The 19,479-nt window shown below is 40.7% G+C and overlaps 1 protein-coding gene across 4 annotated transcripts in view; it reads left to right on the plus strand.

The window, feature by feature from the left end:
- The window catches only part of ZNF395 (zinc finger protein 395), a 51,408-nt gene extending 38,453 nt beyond the window's left edge, over window positions 1–12,955 (plus strand). For all 4 annotated transcript variants that reach the window (XM_032215530.1, XM_032215528.1, XM_032215529.1 and 1 more), the window contains 4 exons: window positions 451–721; window positions 2,122–2,214; window positions 4,212–4,315; window positions 9,662–12,955. In XM_032215530.1, coding sequence (XP_032071421.1) covers window positions 451–721; window positions 2,122–2,214; window positions 4,212–4,315; window positions 9,662–9,773 — 580 coding nt within the window. In that variant the 3' untranslated portion in view covers window positions 9,774–12,955. The remainder of the gene's footprint in view (window positions 1–450; window positions 722–2,121; window positions 2,215–4,211; window positions 4,316–9,661) is intronic.
- The last annotated feature ends 6,524 nt before the right edge of the window (window positions 12,956–19,479 follow it).

A 19,479-nucleotide genomic window follows, 5' to 3' on the forward strand; every position in this document is an offset into this window, starting at 1 on the left:
CTTTATGGGAATTCCATGAAATCGTTCTTGGTTCTGCTGACAAATCAGAATTTGTCAGAAAATGTGTCTCCATCTCAGTGGACAAAGGAGGATTGGCAAAGCTGATGATTGAGATGGTAGAACTGGTGTTAACTTATCTACTTTGGGGTGGTGGATGTGAAAATTCACTAGATAAGATGTTGTTCTACTTTTACATTCAGGGACAAAACCCCTAGACCAGGGGTGTTAAACGTGCAGCCGTCACGTTGTCGTCATGTGATGTATTGTGACTTTTTTCCCTTCACTAAACCAGGGGTGGGCATGGCCAGTGCGTGACACATCCGGCCTGTGGGCCACGAGTTTAATATCCCTGATCAAGATTGTTTCAGCTTTTGCAACAAACCACTGGAAAAGGTTACTTGGCAGTTACCTTATTTATTCTATATCTCCTTCTTTCATCATTGCCTGCAGAGATGGTGCCAACTCTGACCAGAGAAAACGAGAAGAGGATTTCTACTACACTGAGATGCAAGTGAAGGAGGAGGCACTTCCGGAATCATTAGTAGTTGCCCCTAATCCCACTGCAGGTTCCTCTCCTATTGTGATCCAACAGGCTGCCTCTCAGCCCGAGCCTCTCATTCTGGATCAGCCAACTCCCTTGGAGCCTCATCTGCCCAGCAGTGCCCTCAGCCAGTCGGCCCCCAGTTCTTTCTGGCACATCCAGGCTGACCATGCATACCAGGTAAGTCAATGCCCACCTGCGCCCCAGTGTTAAGAATCCGCATTCCTTCTGAAGGTGTTTGGAATTATTCCGTGGAATTGTTCACCCTAATAAATAAAACCGCCCCTCAGTTAAATGATTGGGTAGTTAAGTGGCAGGATTGCAGTTCTGAGAGTAGTGGTAAGAAGGAGGATGTTTGAGTTTCAAATAAAGAATAAGGTGAAAGGTAAAGGACGTGGTGGCTCAGTGGCTAAGACGCTGAGCTTGTCGATCAGAAAGGTCGGCAGTTCAGCGGTTCGAATCCCTAGCGCCGCGTAATGGAGTGAGCTCCCCTTACTTGTCCCAGCTTCTGCCAACCTAGCTGTTCAAAAGCATGTAAAAATGCAAATAGAAAAATAGGAACCACCTTCGGTGGGAGGGTAACAGCATTCTGTGCACCTTCAGCGTTTAGTCATGCCGGCCACATGACCATGGAGATGACTTCAGACAGAGCTGGCTCTTCGGCTTTGAAACAGAGATGAGCACCGCTGCCTAGAGTCAGGAATGACTAGCACATATGTACAGGAGGAACCTTTACCTTTAAATGCAATTACCTTTCTAAGCATTTGTATTCTTATTCTGTTCGCTTATACTTAGAGAGCGAAAGAATAATGCATTGTTAATGTGTTCATCCTGTAAAGAAGAGTAAGGGGATTAGCCTAAAGAAAAAGAGGCTAAGGAGAAAACATGATAGCATTTTTTTCATACTTGAAGGCCTATCATGGGGAAGCAGGTATGGATATATTTTCCAAAGTGCCTGAGGGCAGGGCAAGAACCAGTGAAAGCACTACAGAGAGAGAGATTCAGCTTTGAAATAAGGAGTAGTTTCCTGTCTATGAGAGCTATTAAGCAGTGGAACAGCATGGATCCTGGGATCATGATTGCACCATCTTTGAAGTTTTTTTAAATAAATCCAAAACTAAATATTTTTTAAGAATAAATAAAAATAAAAAATATAAACCAAAAGCACCTGAGGGTAGAACAAGAAGCAAAGGGTGGAAACTAATCAAGGAGAGAAACAACCTAAAACTAAGGAGAAATTTTCTGACCATTAGAACTATTAATCAGTGGAGCAACTTGTCTCCAGAAGTTGTGGGTGCTTTAAGAAGATGTTGGACAACTGTATGAAATAGTATAGGGTTCCTATCTGAGCAAGAGTGTTGGATTAGAAGACCTCCAAAGCCCCTCCCAACTCTTGTTGTTCTGTTAAACATTGGACAGCTTTTTGTTGAGATGGTTGAGGAGTCTTGCACTGAGTCGGGGGTTGTCTACTAGATTTCCAATGTCCTTTTTCCAACACTATGTTTTTCAAGTGAAAATTCACAGAAAGTGAATATGAAAATGCTCTTCATATCTTAAGACAGCCATTTTTCTCTACTTAGGCTCTGCCATCAATTCAGATTCCTGTATCCCCGCACATATTCACCAGCATTAGCTGGGCTGCTGCAACCTCAACCATCCCCACTCTTTCACCGGTGAGTTTCACATCTTTATACTACTAAAACTCATCATGACCTTTCACTGGGTAAAGTGGTACATCGCAGGGCAATATTTTTTGAATCAAGGAACCTCAAGTAGACTAACTTAAAAGTATGCATTCAAAATCTGGGATCTGTAACTCCTGATGGTGTGAAATTGGAGATAATTATGGCTGCGTCAGTGCTATTGGCTGCTGCTGCTGGGCTACTGCAGTCTCATGATCTTCATCAATTTTCAACATTCTGTAACAGTTTCCCAGACAGTCTTGCAATCCCTTGCTCCCTCCCCCATCCAGTAGCAGTCACAAATCTGTCTGCTGGAAAAAGAGACAAGGGGTGGGCAAGGAAAGAAGGGTATATACCTAAGAAGAGAATCTGGATTAGTTCAGAAGATTGTTTCAGAAATGTATTAACATGTACTTGATGGGTGGCATATTCTGAGAAAGCTGTGGTTTTTTAAGATCCCTTTATGAATGATTATCTTACGAAATTCGCTACCACAAATTAAAAATAGATTTTCTTTATTCTGTATGAGCAAACAGAAATGTCCAACTGCCTGTCAGCCTGAAAAAAAAGTCCCCTCTCTCCCAAAACAAAGCATTGGTAAACAAAATGTTTCCAGAACATCCAATCCAATTTCCTTGACAAGGGGTTTTTAGTTTCCAAAACTTTGAACTTTGGTTAGGGTTGAATTGAGAGAGAAAAACATAGAATTCAACTACACAGGGAGAATCTGTCAGTTAAAAGTATGATGCAGCGTTCGTCAAATAGTGTGATCCTTCTGTGGTCCATAAAATGAGGACCCAGATTGTTGGGAGCAATATGCTGACTCTGCAAACTGCTTAGAGGGGCTGTAAAGCACTATGAAGCAGTATATGAGTCGAAGTGCTATTGCTATGAATGGAGGGGAGTCAGGCTGCAAATGTTTGGAAGGTGAAAAAGGAGATCTATCCAATTGTTGTCAAGTTATAGAAGCCTTGTGCAATTTGGAAAGTGTTGCCCAGAACCTCAGTTTTCAAATTCTCTGAATCCTACAATTCTAAAGGGTTCTGAATTGGGAAAGGCAAATGGGAGATAGGATCCTTCCAATAAAATGCCACATCTTATTTCTTCTCTACATACCTACCTCTATATCCTAGCCCAATGTTGGCAAACCTTTTCGGCACTGAGTGCCGAAAGGGGAGCATGTGTGTGCGTGTGTGCCAGAAAATGGAAGAACATTCCACGGTGTGCATGGACGTGCCAGGAAGATGATCTTCCGGTTTCCGGTGCATTCATGGGCACCAGCAAGCTGGTCTTTGCGCACACATGTGCGCCACAAACCGGAAGACCAGGTGCCCAGTGCGCATGAGCGCAACAGAAACCAGAAGATCATCTTCCCAGTGCACGCATGAAGACCAGCTGGCCAGAACCCGGAAGAGCAATGGGCGACCGCTCGCGTGCCGGGAGAGATAGCTCTGCATGCCAGTTCTGGGTCGCATATAGGTTATAGGTTTGCCATCACAGTCCTAGCCTCTGCATGGTAAAGACACATTTCACATGTAAAAGGAAATCTCCTTTTTCCACTCTCCAAACTGATTGCTGATTAAATTTGTGGTTGGCTTTATTGGAAGGAGGCCTTTTAGGGGGATTGTGGCCAGTAGAAGAGAAAATGGGAATTAAAGGGAATATCTGCATTGAAAAGCAGCATACCTCAAAAATAATAGCAGCTTGTGTTCTTCCTGGACGTATCACCCTGAAAAAAAGAATGCTGAACTAGATAAGAGTTTCTGTTATCCGGCAGGGCACCAGTTCTCCTGAAATTGATATTTTTATTTTGATATTTCTAAAGAAGAAAAGGCCGTCGAAGTATCGAAATAGGACATACTTTCAGCAAGTTTACAATTTTCACCTGAATAGGAAAAAAACCTTTCAAAGTTTTTTTTTAGACACCCACCCATAACCATTTAAGGCCGAATAATAAAACCCAAATAAATCAAGAGTTTTTCTTGCAGGTTCGAAGCCGGTCTTTGAGTTTCAGTGAACAGCCACCCCCGCCTCCAGTGCTGAAATCCCAACTGATTGTTGCATCCCCCCCAAGAGCACCCAGTGGCACTAGGTAAGACCTGGAGAAGCCAGACTGAGCTGTTTCAAGCAGGGCTGGGAAATAGCAGGTGTCAGATATGCTCAGAAAGTCAAATGTGTGTGTGTGGGGGGGGGGGGATTGTTCTTCAGAGGTTTTGAACCTGTGCTGTTGGCTTGGGCTCAGATGAAAGAGCGTTCTACTTGAAATTTTGGCTGCCAGAAGAAGTAGACATGGGGTGTAGTTTTTTTTTTTTTGGTCAGTGGCATGATTGAGCAAAAGGCAGATTTGTATGTTTGGTCATTTTTAGATGAGACAAAATGTCTAGATCAGTGATCCCCAACCTTTTTTTGGCCATGCCCCACCTAAGCATCTCTAAAATCCTGATGCCTCTCCTCCCCCAACCGTGACATATAATTCTTTTTTTTTTTAAATATATTTTATTCATTTTCACATTCCATTTTACAATCACTTATATACAGAGTATTTGCTATAAGAAAAAAAAAATAAAAAAAAATAAAAAAATAAAATAAAAAGAAAACACAACTCATCATTCACAACCCCACCTGACACTTCCATCCTCCATACACCCCATCTACCCCCTCCAACTTTCCTTTCCTCCCTCTAACGCTCCCCTCCTACTTCCCTTTCCCCTCAAACCTTCCTTCTCCCCTTACTCCCAACACACCCTCCTTGCATTCCCCTTACTCCTTCCTTACTCCTCCCTCCTCTTTCCCTCTACCTCCCTCCTTGGTGTATTCCTTTATTCAAGTGTTGTTTATTATAATCTGATAAAAAGTAAAATAAACCAAGGGAAAAAAATTTTTTAAAGAAAGAAAAGAGTAAAAAAAAAAGAGAAAAAAAGAACAACCATATATAAGTGCATTCTTGTTCTTATTGAGACTATGTTAACACCCACCCACCCACCCCCCAAAAATCCCCATCCCTACTCCTCCTGACTTCCCAGGGCCCACACCTGGCACTGCCTTCTATCTAAAGTATCTTATATTCATATGGATTAAAATAAAAATAATATATTAAAGGAAAAAAAAAAACCAAAAAAAAAGAAAGAAAAGAACAAAGAAAAAAAGAAAAAAAAAAAAGAAACTCTTTGTGTTAAGCTCAGCCCCCCATCTTTATCTATGCTTAAATAGTGTAAATCATTCTATCTATATTTTATTCTCGTCTCTTGCTTCTTTGTTATTTACCCCGACCTCCTGTAGACTCTCCCGTTCCTCTTCCTTAACCTTGTATTCAGATAAACATTTATCCAAATTTATAAAATAATTTAACCAAGCTTTCCCTTCTAATAAAAATTAGATAGCATAGATCATTCCACATATTCAAATAATACTTTCAACAAAAATCAGTTTACCTTCCGTTTTAAAATTATCTCATCCAGCTTTCCCTTCTAACAGAATTTAAACAACATAAATCATTCTGCATTCATTTTACATATATACATTCAGTATCACCCCACCAATATACGTAAATCATTCCGCATGCATTTTACCCTCATCCCTTGCTTCTCTAATATTTGCCACTATCAAATTTATGCAAGCATTAATTTAAAATCTAGCTCAAAATAATTAGTTTCAACAAAAATCAGTTTACCTTCTATTTTAAAATAATCTCTTCAAACTTTCCCTTCTAACAAGATTTAAACAGCATAAATCATTCTGCATGCATTTTACATATATACATTCAGTATCACCCCACCAATAAGTTCCCCTTTTTCTGCCGGAGAGAGGTCGCAAACCCCCATTCAATCCACAACTTTGGTGAATATTTTAGAATGTCTAAATCCTCAAACTCCGCTTTTCTGCTTCTCCGAGGGAGGGGGAGCTACCCCCTCCATCTTGCAGCCATGTGGTCTGTTGCTTGCCTTCTCCTTCGGCTTGTCTCTCCTCTTTTCCAAGTGAATCAGGAAGTCCCGCCTTCAAAGTCTTGTAATAGAAATCTCGAGCCTCCGAAACAGAATTAAGACGAAGTTTTTGATTCTCAAATGTGACCGTAATGCCGGCTGGGGCCTCCCATCTATATTGAATCTGTTGATTTCTAAGCTCTTTAGTTAAGAAGGTATAGTCCCTTCTTGCCTTTAACATCTGGAAAGGTATTTCTTTGAAGACAATCAAGTTCTGGCCATCAATTCTCAAACTATTATTGTAAAATTTTTGCACGATCGCGTTTCTGGATTCTTTTGTGGAGAAATATATAATTATGTCCCTCGGGAGCTGTCGCTGTTCCGCTACCAACGAATTCTGGCGATAGATTTTCCGAATCTGCCAATCAAGGTTAAGTCCCGGGCTTCCCACCGCATGGCTGAGGGCTTCAACAAAGGTCTGTTTCAAATTCTCTCGCTCCTTTTCGCGAAATCCTCTGACTCTTATTGCGAATGCCTTCTTATTAAAGTTTATCATAACGAGCTGTTCCTGAGTGTCTCTAATTTTTTGTTGTAAAATTTGAATATTAGTAGTCAAATTAGAATTAGCCTCCTCCAAACTTTCCAATTTATTCTCTATTTCAGCGGTATAATCTGACAGGGCAGACACGGCTGCAAACGTATTCGCCTTCATTTGGTCAATTTTAGACTTTAAATCACCATATAGCTCGAATACAAATTCCTTAATTTCTTGTTTAAAATCATTAAAGATTTGAAAAAAAAATTCCTGTGTTAAGAATTCTCCAGTAGAGGGCGTAGGAGACAAGGGCTGCGATTCCAGTATAAATTCTTTAAATTCCTTCACAGATTCTTTAGGCACATTTGTAGAGAGACGCTTCGATTTTGACCTGGGTGCCATTATAAATCAACAAATAAACAGTGCTTTCGCTCCCCTCTGTTTCCAAAAAAAACAAAACAAAAAAATTATTTTGTTAAGGAGCGGTCTGCAGGAAGGTAAAACTGGCTACGTACATCCCCTATCAGTCACCAACGGAGAGAAATCGCCATTTTGAAGTCCGTTTAAACAAAGAAGCCTCTAAGACGAATGGTGCTGGTATTTAAGATAGTAATAAAAGCATAAATCTCACAGGAGTGGGACCCGCCCGTATTAATCCTAGCTTCAAACAACTTTGCTTTGTCCTGGGGGGGGGGGTCGCCTGTCTGGGGCTGCAAAAAAAGGCAGCTGAGAAGAACTGGCTGGAGATAAAAGCTCCGCTCACGCTGGATCTAATCTCTGTCCACAGCCAAAAAAAAGGAGAAAGGCTGTGAATTACGAATAGACCCTAGCACACAGAGCTACTTCCTGCCCCTTTCTTAGCCAAAAAGGGGTGATATCTATGATCTTAATTAGATATACAGACCAGATCTCTGAGAGGAGCTCGGTTGAGCTCTCCTTGGCAACAGGCTCCGCCCCCCGGTCCGTGACATATAATTCTTACGTTACTCAAATAGTGAACTTGTCAGATGTGGCTCTTTCAAAATTCACGAAAGGAAAACCTCAACTCCATTGGTTTAGAGAAAAGGTACTTTTACTGAATATGAATTGAAAGCAGCGAAAGTAAAGCAAGATCTGAAACTAAAGGTGCGGAATTGTACATATCAAAGGTTTACCCAAGTCCCTCCCCCCCAATAACCCCAAGCCGAATGTCCAATCTCCAGCCTCCAAGGGTGTCATGTGGGGTGCATCTTTAGGTAGCTTCATCCATCTCGTATGCAGAGATGGTTGACCTTGACCAGACCTAAACAGGACCATTCAGGATGCACAGAAGGTGATGAGAACAAAACTCCCTCCTCTCCCGGAGATATCGCCTCCAGCATGATTCCCCTCCCAAATGCCGAAACCCCCTTCCTCCCCATTTACTATGGCAGACGATAGCAAGCAAAGCAATGTAGAGGCTGACAGAGCAGAGGAAGCCTAAAAAGCCATTAACTTGGTTTACACAAGGTTCAAATTGCCCCTATTAAAAATCAAATTGTCCCCCTGTGGGGCGTGGCTCCCACGTTGGAAACCACTGGTCTAGATTCATACATGACAGTAAACCATGAACAACAATGTAATGGCTAGGGGCCATGTTTGAATCCAACATTCAAAATACAGTGAATCCAATGTATTTCATCAGCCCTAGTTACATTAAAGGCAACCTCCATTTTCTAGCGTTCTAACAATATTTAGATTGTGCTACTGAAATTGATGGCAAATGAGTCTGATTTGCACAGCACCATCTATTTATTTATTTTTTACTAATTTTAGGAAGAATGGGAAATTGTAGATAACGTGTGGTGTGGCAATTGTGGTGTCTTTGAACCAGGATTGTGTGAGCCATATCTTAGCATAAGTAGTTTTCACTGAGGGACCGCAATTGGGACCAGGAACTCTGTCATTAAGCAATTGTAGCTGTAAAGTGGGACCATGTGCTAAGTGCTCACTTAGCATGTGAGTTCCAACTGCGGTTGTGAAAGTGAATCACCTGTGATTGTTAAGTGCAACATCATGTATATGACGTATGACTTCCTGCCAGCTTCCCCATTGACTTTGCTTGTTGGAAGCTGACTGTGATGGTTGCAAATAGCAATCTTGTGACTGTAGGATGCTGTGGCCTTTGTAAATGGTCTAGTCTGATAAAAAGAAGGACTAAGGGATGACATGATAGCAGTGTTCTAATATCTCAGGGGTTGCCATAAAGAAGAGGTAGTCAAGCTATTCTCCAAAGCACCTGAGGAAGCAATGGGTGGAAACTAATCAAGGAGAGAAGCAACTTAGAACTAAGGAGAAATTTCCTGACAGTTAGAACAATTAATCAGTGGAACAGTGGAACTTACCTCCAGAAGTTGTGAATGCCCCAACACTGGAAGTTTTTAAGTTTTTAAGTTTTTAAGAAGATGTTGGATAACCATTTGTCTGAAGTGGTGTAGGGTTTCCTGGCTAAGAAGGGGGTTGGACTAGAAGACTAGAAGACCTCCAAGGTCCCTTCCAACTCTTTTATTCTATGGTAGAGGAAATGCTCCTGAATCATGCTCACATGACTTGGTGACAGCATTGAAGACTGGTCATAAATCTCCTTTTTCAGCACTGTTTTAATTATGAACGGTCACTGAACGAGTATATGAACTCCCTGTACCTAAGAATAGGCTCTATTGCAAGATCTTGGCTATATAACAAGAGACTTATTGTGGCTGGAAGAGAACAGAAGCCCTCAGGACCTACGGGTGGAAGGCCCTAGATCAGTGTTTCTCAACCTTGGCGACTTTAAGTCCTGTGGATGTCAACTCCCTGTGCTAGCTGGGGGATTCTGGGAGTTGAAGTCCGCAGGATTTAAAGTCGCCAAGGTTGAGAAACACTGCCCTAGGTTCAGCCCCAGGGTTTGTATTAGATGGCAGAGGCTTTAATTGCTCAGTAGCTATGTATATTCATTGTTTTTTTGTCTTTTTTTTCTCTCTAGAAAAGTCCGTGGCGAAGCCAAAAAGTGCCGCAAAGTTTATGGCATCGAGCACCGAGATCAGTGGTGCACAGCCTGCCGGTGGAAAAAAGCATGTCAGAGATTTTTGGACTGAGAAGGATGTACCTGCATTCACACCCTTTTCTGGTGGGAAGTCTCAGAGGGCTATCTCTCTCTCTCTCTCTCTCTCGCAGTTACCCAAGAGCAAAATAGCCAGATTTCTGTATTTTGGCCACATCCAGGGCTCTGTCGTCTTGGAAGCAATTTCTGGTGCTTTGGCAGAAATCTCGCAAGCCACGTGTTTATCCCAAGCTGTGTATAGTCTACATCTGCCAGGTTTTCTAACGTTCAGTGTTTTGTGGGAAAGCTTTTTCTACACGATTTCTTCTTCTTCTTTTTTTAAATGACAAATAACACAGCCTCCCTTTCTATCTGTAAATAAGGAGGACAAAGGAAAAAACAAAAGCTGATTGCTTGATCTATCTTACAGACTTGTTTCTAGGTGGGTCCAGGGACCAAAGACCTTTGATCTGTTCCCCGGTAGAGGGTGAGGTTGGCTGTGGAGTTGGATCAATGACTGCAATATGGAGGAGAGAAGCAACTGTTTCACCTCCCCTGAAGTCACATAACCATTTAGAGAGTGCAAAATGGAGGGACAGGAAGGGAACTCTTATGGATGAGGACAGTTGCTCTACTAATGGACACCCTGTTTCCCTGTTAATCCTCGGATGCCCGCACAGGAATTAGCCATTTGCATCCTTAATGAGCACTGCTTTTTATTTTGTTTTCTTTAGTGGCTGTTGGGAAACAGTCATTGCTTTAAATTGCAAGACCCCAAATTCCAAATAACCATGAAGTGGAAGGAACATAAAAATAATCTGGATTTTCTTAGCAAGTGTAAATCCCAAAACAAATGCATTCTGCAAGAGCCTTAGAACTATTGGCTGATGTAACTGTTGGTTTGAGATGCATCTTGAGCATCCCCAATGCAACTTTTATTACCCAGATACCATAGGAACATCACAATCTCCCCACTTCCACTCTACTATGTGGCAGTAAATTAAAGTTCTCCATGCTCCAAGCAAGAATCTGGGTCAGTCTTGGCTTTCCCAACAATGGGAATGTGCATATCACATTTGTACAACTGTGAATTCTTCTGTCTTCATTAATGGGCTCCCCAAATCAGACCTATCTTCCAGCGAAGAAATAAATGTTTAATTATTAATTGAGTTTCCCATGAATGGTAACGTGTTTGGACATTTTCATTTCTTTTTCTAATTATCGTACGTGCCAACAGGTAATGAGCAAAGTAGCAAAGCGCATAAAAACCCATGATTATGCTCTTCCTTCCTCTTCAAGGTCAGCCCACCTGGTGCCAGCAGTCTAAACCTTTGAACAACAAGTGAAGCAGCATTCCAAGTTTTGCATATGAGAAAGCCTGAGATGTTTTTAGGGCATGCTGGTCCATGTTCAGTTTCTTGGAATGCCCATTTATTTTGCCCTGCCGCCCCATTCATTCTTTCCATCCCATCTTTCTGGCTACTGAGTGATCCTAGATCCACAGTCTCGAGTCCCAGTCTCTCAGGATGTAGTTAGAAGAGAAAGAAATCGGAAATTGGGAGGGACACAAAGATATGCTGGAAATAGCACTTGAAGACAAGCCAACATTGTCTTAGAATTGATTGGGATTTGATGAGTACAATTTTCAAAGATACTTGAGTCATGTAAGAAAAAAATGAACATTTTACAATTTTTTTTGAAGGGGGTGGTTTGAAATAATAACCAATAATTCCATCATTGTAAACTTGTATTTCCTTCATGATTGTTCTCAAAACCTGAAAAAGTGTAATAATCTATCTCCCCATCAGATTTCTGTCTGACTATTCTTGTTACAACTGAGTTTGGGTTAAACTACAGTGAGAGACGGTGGAATTGGAAATGGTTGCCTGCTTGTTACATACTTGTTTTGCCTTCACACTTAGTGTTGGTTGTATCATCTACACAAGGAACTGTGTAAATCCAAAGTATGTTAGCCAAGCTGTACAAATATTCCTTTCAATTTTCTGTGATTAGCATGTATATGTTAGGATTCATATAGACAAAATTCCTTGCAAATATTGTTCTTTCTCTCTCTATTTCTCTCTCTCTCTGGTTATCTGGTGGCATGAAGGTGGGCCAGGCAGGATCTCAGTAGGATGGGGGAATACAGTCCAATAAACCAAGTGTTAGATGGGTGTTGCAATGGGTGGTAGTTAGCCATATGCCATCAACATAATAGGCAGGGCTGAAACTTTGAGGTAATTGGGTATTTTAAGGAGTGTTATGGGTGCCTTGGCATCTGTTGGCCTAAGCCATGCATTTCTCTTCTTAAATTTCCCAAATCAATTAAAATGGATTTTAGTCCTGCCACGCAGGAGGGTGGGGGCTCTCAGGGCTGCAGATGACGTGTTGGAGGTGTGTGGAAGTTTACATTCAAAGTTGGCAAACTCAAAAATGCATGATCATAGGTGGTGCAATGCTGGCTTCAGTGGCAAGCCTAATTAGATATCGATGGCTAGTTTCACCACGGAAGTCATTGTCATGCTATTAAAGAGCCATCAGTTTGGCTGATGGGGAAATCTGTTCCTCCATTTCGGAAGTCATGTGGCTTGGTTTGTTTTCATTTTGCAGAGGTAAAATGGCAACACCAACAGTAATGATAATGGAAATGGAAAATGAGGTATATTGGTAGGTATTTACATTGTTTGGAAGTTGGTTCTCTGCCTCTTTTCTCCCCTTCCCCGAAGCGTTTTGATAATCATGAGCCATAAACTAAAGAGATAAACCTCTCTCTGTAAAATAGTAACTGAACTATATGTCCTGCAGAATTATAATTTCCTTATATAAAAATGTGAGCCCTTTTATCTTTCTTCGAGGGTACTTTTAAGGGATGGGTGGAAGAGTTTAAAAAGGAATTATGTATATTTTTGGTGCTTGTTGATTGCTTTTTTTTTTTGTAATCTTGTGCATAATATTCACAGTATGTCAGATTTTATTTTTCTAGCCTGGACATTGGATAGATGCTTAACTGATCTTGTAATTAGTTACAAATTAATTTGTATAAATTGCAAATTAATTTTTTGAAAATTAAAATCGGAATCAGATTTATATAGTGCAAATTCTGAATAGGGAATTTGGGAATATTGAAGTTCAGATAAGAGGTATTACAATTGAAGCGTCATGTTTATCATAAAATGTGGGATTTTAAAAATGCATCGCTTGGGTCACGATAGTCTGATTTCTGTGAAAATGTCTTGGAACTTAAAAAATAACGAGGAACTTGGCTTTGAAAATCATGCTCCATGCCAAAATACTAATGAAAATTTGGGGTGGGAGGAAGTCCTAGATGAAATATTAGTTTTAGCTTCAGGAGAAACCTCAAATCTTTTCCTCCCCATTCGAGATACATTTCTCTCACTTCTGCAGCTCTGGTTCAGTGAGTTCTTGGGAAACATTGAAAGGCGTTGATCCCCTCCCTTCAATAAAAGCAGGGGTTGCTGAGCAGAAGCCCTTGGTCCTCATAGACAAACTTGGCCCTTTAAAAACGACAAGTTCACCTCATCAAGGATGACCCATTACCAAGATATGAGTTTACTAGGATTAGTGTCTGGGGCACAAAAACACAAAAACTGTTGCAGGATGCAGGAGGGCCTTGACCTACCAGCCTGTTTCCTGTGACAGCTGTGGTGGGATTCAAATTGTTTTACTACCGGTTCTGTGGGTGTGGCATGGAGGGCGTGGCTTGGTGGGCGTGGCAGGGGAAGGTTACTGCAAAAATCCCCATTCCCTCCCCACTCCAGGGGAAGGATACTGTAAAATCTCCATTCCCTCCTGATCAGCTGGAACTCCGGAGGCAGAGAATAGGTGGGGGCGGGGCCAGTCAGATGTAGTATTTACCAGTTCACTGAACTACTCAAAAATTCCACTACCAGTTCTCCAGAACTGGTCAGAATCTGCTAAATACCACCTCTGCGTTACAGCCAATTGTTGCTGTGGACCAACCATTTTGGTGCAGTTATTTGAGTGATGGTCTCTGCTAAACAAAGCAGCCAGTTGTCATTACAGAGTCATGATTTAGCAAGTGGATGAATGGTCTGACTTAACCATCCAAGAAGATGGATGCTTTTTTTTGGAGATCTGTGGCTGATGTTGCTCAAATTAGATTATTGACGCCATTGTCTCAGAACTCCTCTGCTCTCACAAATCGGCCAGATTTTCTTTTTCTTTTTTTGGCATCCATTCTTCCTCCTGACAAACTTCGCTGCTTCTTTCTGTCCCCGAATCCAGAATCTCTGGATTTCCCCAATGAAAGTACATCATCTGCGACTTCCAAGTTACAGCCATTCATGTTTGGAGGTTTGGGGCAATGCAACTGCTTTTTCTTTCTGGACTAAATTATAAAACATTAAAAAACTCGGGAGAGCTGATGGAGTTGATTCCTATAAATCCTCTTAATAAAAAGAGAAAATTAATATTAAAAATACATAAATGGGCAAGGACTTTGAAATTGGCCACTTTAATGATAGCAGTGCATTGCTCTGATTCTCTATGCCTATCAGATACTCAAAGGAGGATTTTGGCTGCTTTTCTGCAGCTGCCTTCCTTCAAACTCTTAGTAACTCTCTGGGTGGCATGTCTTATATAGACTAAAGCGATAAGATGCAAAATTGCAAAGCCAATCTGTTGCAGGTTGATGATCTAACAAATAATTCCTAGTGGGAACCTGTGAATTTCAAAGCCATTTCTCCTCAAATTCCAAGACAAGCACGGCTCCAATTTGACGCTGAAAATTGAGTATTGAGAACAAGGCTTGATTAAAATTCAGTCCCCCAAAGTAACATTAAAGTTTCTTTAAAATCCCAACATTTTAAACTGCTGCTTCTACTTTAGCCATCCTGGTATGGATGGATCCTTGTATCAGAGTAAAATTGTTTCTTTTCTGATTTAGGAGGGGAATCTCTCAGTTCCGTGTTGAATCAGGAGAGAGTAGTCAATGAGTATCTTCAGATTGAGATTTAAAGATCAGTTTCTTCAGTGGCAAAAGTCTGGGTCTTATGCTTACAAAAAGCAGTGGTTTTTTTTTTGGCGGGGGTGGGTGGGGAGTAGCTGTTGTTAGAATGTGATTAAAAAGTTGTGTGGAGAAAAGGCCCTATAAAAGAATAAGCAGCAAAACACTGAAGACACGCTGGAACAATGTTTTCTCATCCTTGGCTATAAGATGTGTGAACTTCCCAACTCCCAGAATTCCCTGACCAGCATTGGTGGCTAGGGAATTCTAGTAATTGAAATCTTAAAGTGGTTAAGGTTGAGAAATAGTGTTCTGGAATATAGGATATCCGTGTTATGCCATGACAGATTCTTGGAATCGAAGTGTTACTATGGTGTCAAAGAATATGTGCCATTTGCTGGTGAGGTTAGGAGCATAACTGTCAATGCTGTCCTCTCTTTTGAACAAAAAGCCAGCCCTTTTCAAATGCCTCATTCCCCCAACCCTCAAATTTATAGCACTTAATTTTGGAGAGTGAAAAGAAAAGCTAGCCTTCCATGGGAATATATTTCTTACCAGTATTTTTGAAATAGGACATGTTTTTCCCCCTTCTCTTTTTATTTTGTGAGCTATGCGGTACAATTAGACTGGACAATGTATGTCAGTGATTTTTTTTAACCAAGAAACTTTGGAATATAATTCTCGTCCTTCCTTCACCCCAAGTATAACCTCCCCACAGGGAGGGAAAGTTGGAAGGAAGCAATTTTAGGAAATATTGCTTCCTAAATAATGGTGTTGTAAAACTGTTGTATTTGCAGTGGAGACTATCCTGTTTCCCCCTTCATAGGAAGAATCTGTTTTTGGGGGGGGGCAGCCATTTTGCAAAGGCAGCCTTCATATGTCACCAGTCCACATTGTGAGTTGAAGAAACTGAGGTGCTCTGTTCATTTCTGCCTCTTCTGCTCACAGGATTGTCTGTTTCCCAACCTTTGCTCTTTCTTGCAATATAGGCCAGAGAGAGAATGAAAGAGATCCCTATCTGTACCCAAGCCACTACTTTTTATTCTTTTCTGAACATTTTTGAAAAATGCTTGCCATTTCACAAATGCAACTGAGACTTTTCTCCTGGCTTTGAAAATAGCAAAAGAAAAAAAAAGTTTTGGGTTATTTAGACCAGGGTTTTTTGGGGGGAGTTGAAGTCCTCCAGGCTTAAAGTTGCCAAGATTGGAGACCCCTGAATTAGGCTGTCTCCTTTTCCCCATTTTTGTTCAGCCCAGTCTTTCTGATTACTTGAAACAAGGCTAGTTTTTCTGTTGGATTTGCACAAAACCTGTGGGTAGTGAATGGACACACTCCCTGTCACAATCCTAGGAGCATAACTCACTTCCTGGGTCAATAGGATGCATCAGAACCCGACGGCTTCCCAAAATAAGGTCCCTAAAGGTTTGTTTTTATTACTGAATAAAGAACATTAGTGTATTTCTGATGCCAGAGGATTTTAGCTTTAATCTAGTAATCATTCCATGGGCCTCTTGTCTGGATGAACGAGTGGTACAATCTTTTAATTCTTCCATTTTGATTTTAGTTACTTTGGATTACAACAGGGTTTCTCAACTTTAAGATGTGAGGACTTTAAGCATGCTGGGAGTTGGAGTCTACATAGCCTAAAGATGCTGAGGTTGAAAAATGCTGGATTACAGCAGTGGTTCCCAAACTTGGCAACTTTAAGACTTGTGGACTTCAACTCCCAGAATTCTCCAGCCAGTAAACCACTGGATTACAGGATTGATTTCTAAATCTTATATCTTAAATCTTATATCATTTTTCAAAAATTAACTAGAAGATCTGCAAATACCACTGGGGGCTGTGTAACCTTTTTTTTTTTGAGGGGAAGGGAGAAAATTGTGACTTGTACACACATATATAACCATTTTATTAGCAGTAACAAGGGCCTGTTTTCTATTCATGCTATGCACTGTGAACCCTTGATTTTGTTGTTTCAAACAAAAGCCACCAATGTTATGTAGCAAAATCAGCATACTGGAAACACCACTAACCAGGTGTTTATCTGCTGGGTCGGACTCCAGCTCCCATAATTACTAATCAGCATGGAGACTGGGGGTGATGGAAACCAAAACACCTCGATGAGGTTTAGATTTTGATTTTTTAGAAAATCAAATTACGGTAATTTCATGTGTCCAATTTTTTTAAAAAAAAATGTCTTTGCTTTCAAATAGGAGAAGTGGAATTGATTTCCAAATAAAAGGGCTATATGATTGCACAACGGTGTGTATATATATATATATGTGTGTACTGAGTGCAGATGTGCGTGAGTGCCATGCCTTGTTAGACATGTGGAGACAGTTTGCCAGCTCATCCTCTGGGATCAAGATGTAATTCTAGGCAAATAGGATTCTCCCCTAAAACTGAATGCACACATTAACTCCAGTGCAGGGTAGAGAACTAGGAAACTATTTGGGTTTTATCACTCTGCTTTTACATAGAGCAGAGGTCTGCAAACTTGACAACTTTTAAGACTTGTGGACTTCAACTCCCAAAAGAGCTGGCTGGAGAATTCTGGGAGTTGAAGTCCACAAGTCTTAAAAGTTGCCAAGTTTGCAGACATCTGACATAGGGGAACACAAACTGAAGAGGAAGCCCCAGAACTAGCCTCCTTAGAAGATCAAGAATAAGCCTGTTAAAACCTTGGTTGTTAAGATCACTTTAAAGCCGTTACTCAGTTGGTTTTCTGAGCTTGAGATTGGTGAGCCTGGCTTTTTGAATTTCTTAAGCATGAAAGATTTTTGGGGGGGAAATAAAAGGAATGAAGGTAGGAGTGGTTGGATAGTTCTTGTAATCTGCAAACCGCTGCTCTTTCGATGGTGATATGCTATCAAGCCTAAGGGGAGGGGGAAATCTGTTGTATCATGAATTTCTATCTAATTGGAGCTTTTCTTTTGATCGTCTTCCAAGTATTATTTTTTATTGTAAACAAAAAATGTGAAATGTAATTTTTACAACAGCAATATGAAATATATTTTATAATAAAAGGATATGGCCTGGTAGATGCTGGTTTCTGTATTTTTTGTTCCTTTTTGGAAGGGAGGGAGGGTGGGTAGGTAAGTAGGCCTACATAAAAATGATTCTTCCTCCTACTTTTCCAGAAGACTATTGACTCATACACTGTTTCTCTGAAAATAACTTCCCCAGATAATAAGCCCAATTGGACTTTTGAGTGCATGTGCTAAAATAAGCTCCCCCCCCCCAAAATAAACCCTTCCTGAAAATATTGCAACACAGCAGCAGCCATGAAAGGACCACGCTCACCTCCTGCACCTCAAAAATAATAAGACCTCCCTGAAAATAAGACCAAGCGCTTAATTCTGGTGTCAAAAAAAAATAAGACCCTGTCTTAGTTTGGGGAAAACACAGTAATCCCAACTGGTGAGGATGTGTAAGGAGGCATAGAAAGTGGACTTTTAAATTAAACCAGGCTACTGGTAAAACTATTAACCCAATAGCCAGACCGGACTATTCATGTGGAGCTGAGATGTCTGGCCAGAGGTACTTCTTGAGAGTCTATTATTTGAAGAAGTTTCTTGTTGAACAGTTTTCCCTGTTAGAAAGTTCTTACTGATACCGAACTAAATTCTACTTCATTGTAATTTAACACTGTGCTCAAAAGTGAGGGATGATCATATCTGTCTCTACAACTGAGATGACGAGTAACACTTTCCTCCCTCTGGCATTTTTCAAGCTAGAAATTTCTTGATTAGTACACAAGTCAACTTGTATTATTGGGCAAAAGGAGTGTCTCAAAATGCAATTGTACTGGTATAGATACAAAGGTCATCCAAATAGGGAACTGGCACCCCAAAGCTTCATATGATTCCTCTTAAAGCAGATAGATCTGCGTATATTTCAACCAAGGGACTTTCACAATAGCTATCAAGATTAATAGTGTATTTGAACAGAAACTTTGGTGGATCATCAGATAAATGTGGCCAGTTCTCAAGTGTTGGGCAGACCAGTAAGTATAACTGGTGATATAACTGTCTGCTATAAACATAGTTTAACATATAGCAGCTCCAGCTCAGTTGCAATTCAATGAAAGGTACAATGAGTGTTAATAGCAGTGGAAATTTTAGACAACCTGAAAGTGCAAAGAACAGTCTCTAAGGTTATTTGTGAAAAGCAGCTCCAGAGCAGGAAGATATTGTAATGGGGAAGCTTGCAAACTAGAAAGCATCTTTCAACAATGGTTAATAATGGTACGTTTTGGTCTATCTAGTGTTTCTACTAGAGGATGTTCCTTTTTATTACTCTAGTTAAATCACTACGGTTGAGTGATCTTAAATCTTTCTGCCCTAAACTTCAAGAATGCCAGCATGGAATGAGTTAAAAGACACATTGTTTTATAGCACATCTCAAGCATTTGGCATACTTAGGTGTATGTGGTTTTTTTTTTAATGAACAGAAGTAGTTGGGTTAGGTATAGTTAGGTGTGGCATTAATAGATCTTCTTCATGGAATTTCCTACCTCATTTTTAATTGCAATGAAATAATGGTTCCACAGAACATCATGTGCCAGGAGATGAAACACCTCTGGGTTGGCTTAACTAGTTGGATAGCTGACTCCCTAGGTTGGACAGAATTGGGAAAGAAATTTCATTGCTAGAGTTGGTTGCCTGCCTACAGTATAAAGAAGCTAATCATGGTTAAAGACCTAAGATAGACAGGAATAAGGAAGCTGCCTACTTGTTCATGTTAACCAGCCAGAGTAGTTTAACAATTC

The sequence above is a fragment of the Thamnophis elegans genome, chromosome 4 (genome assembly GCF_009769535.1).
Source record: "Thamnophis elegans isolate rThaEle1 chromosome 4, rThaEle1.pri, whole genome shotgun sequence".
Lineage (NCBI taxonomy): Eukaryota > Metazoa > Chordata > Lepidosauria > Squamata > Colubridae > Thamnophis > Thamnophis elegans.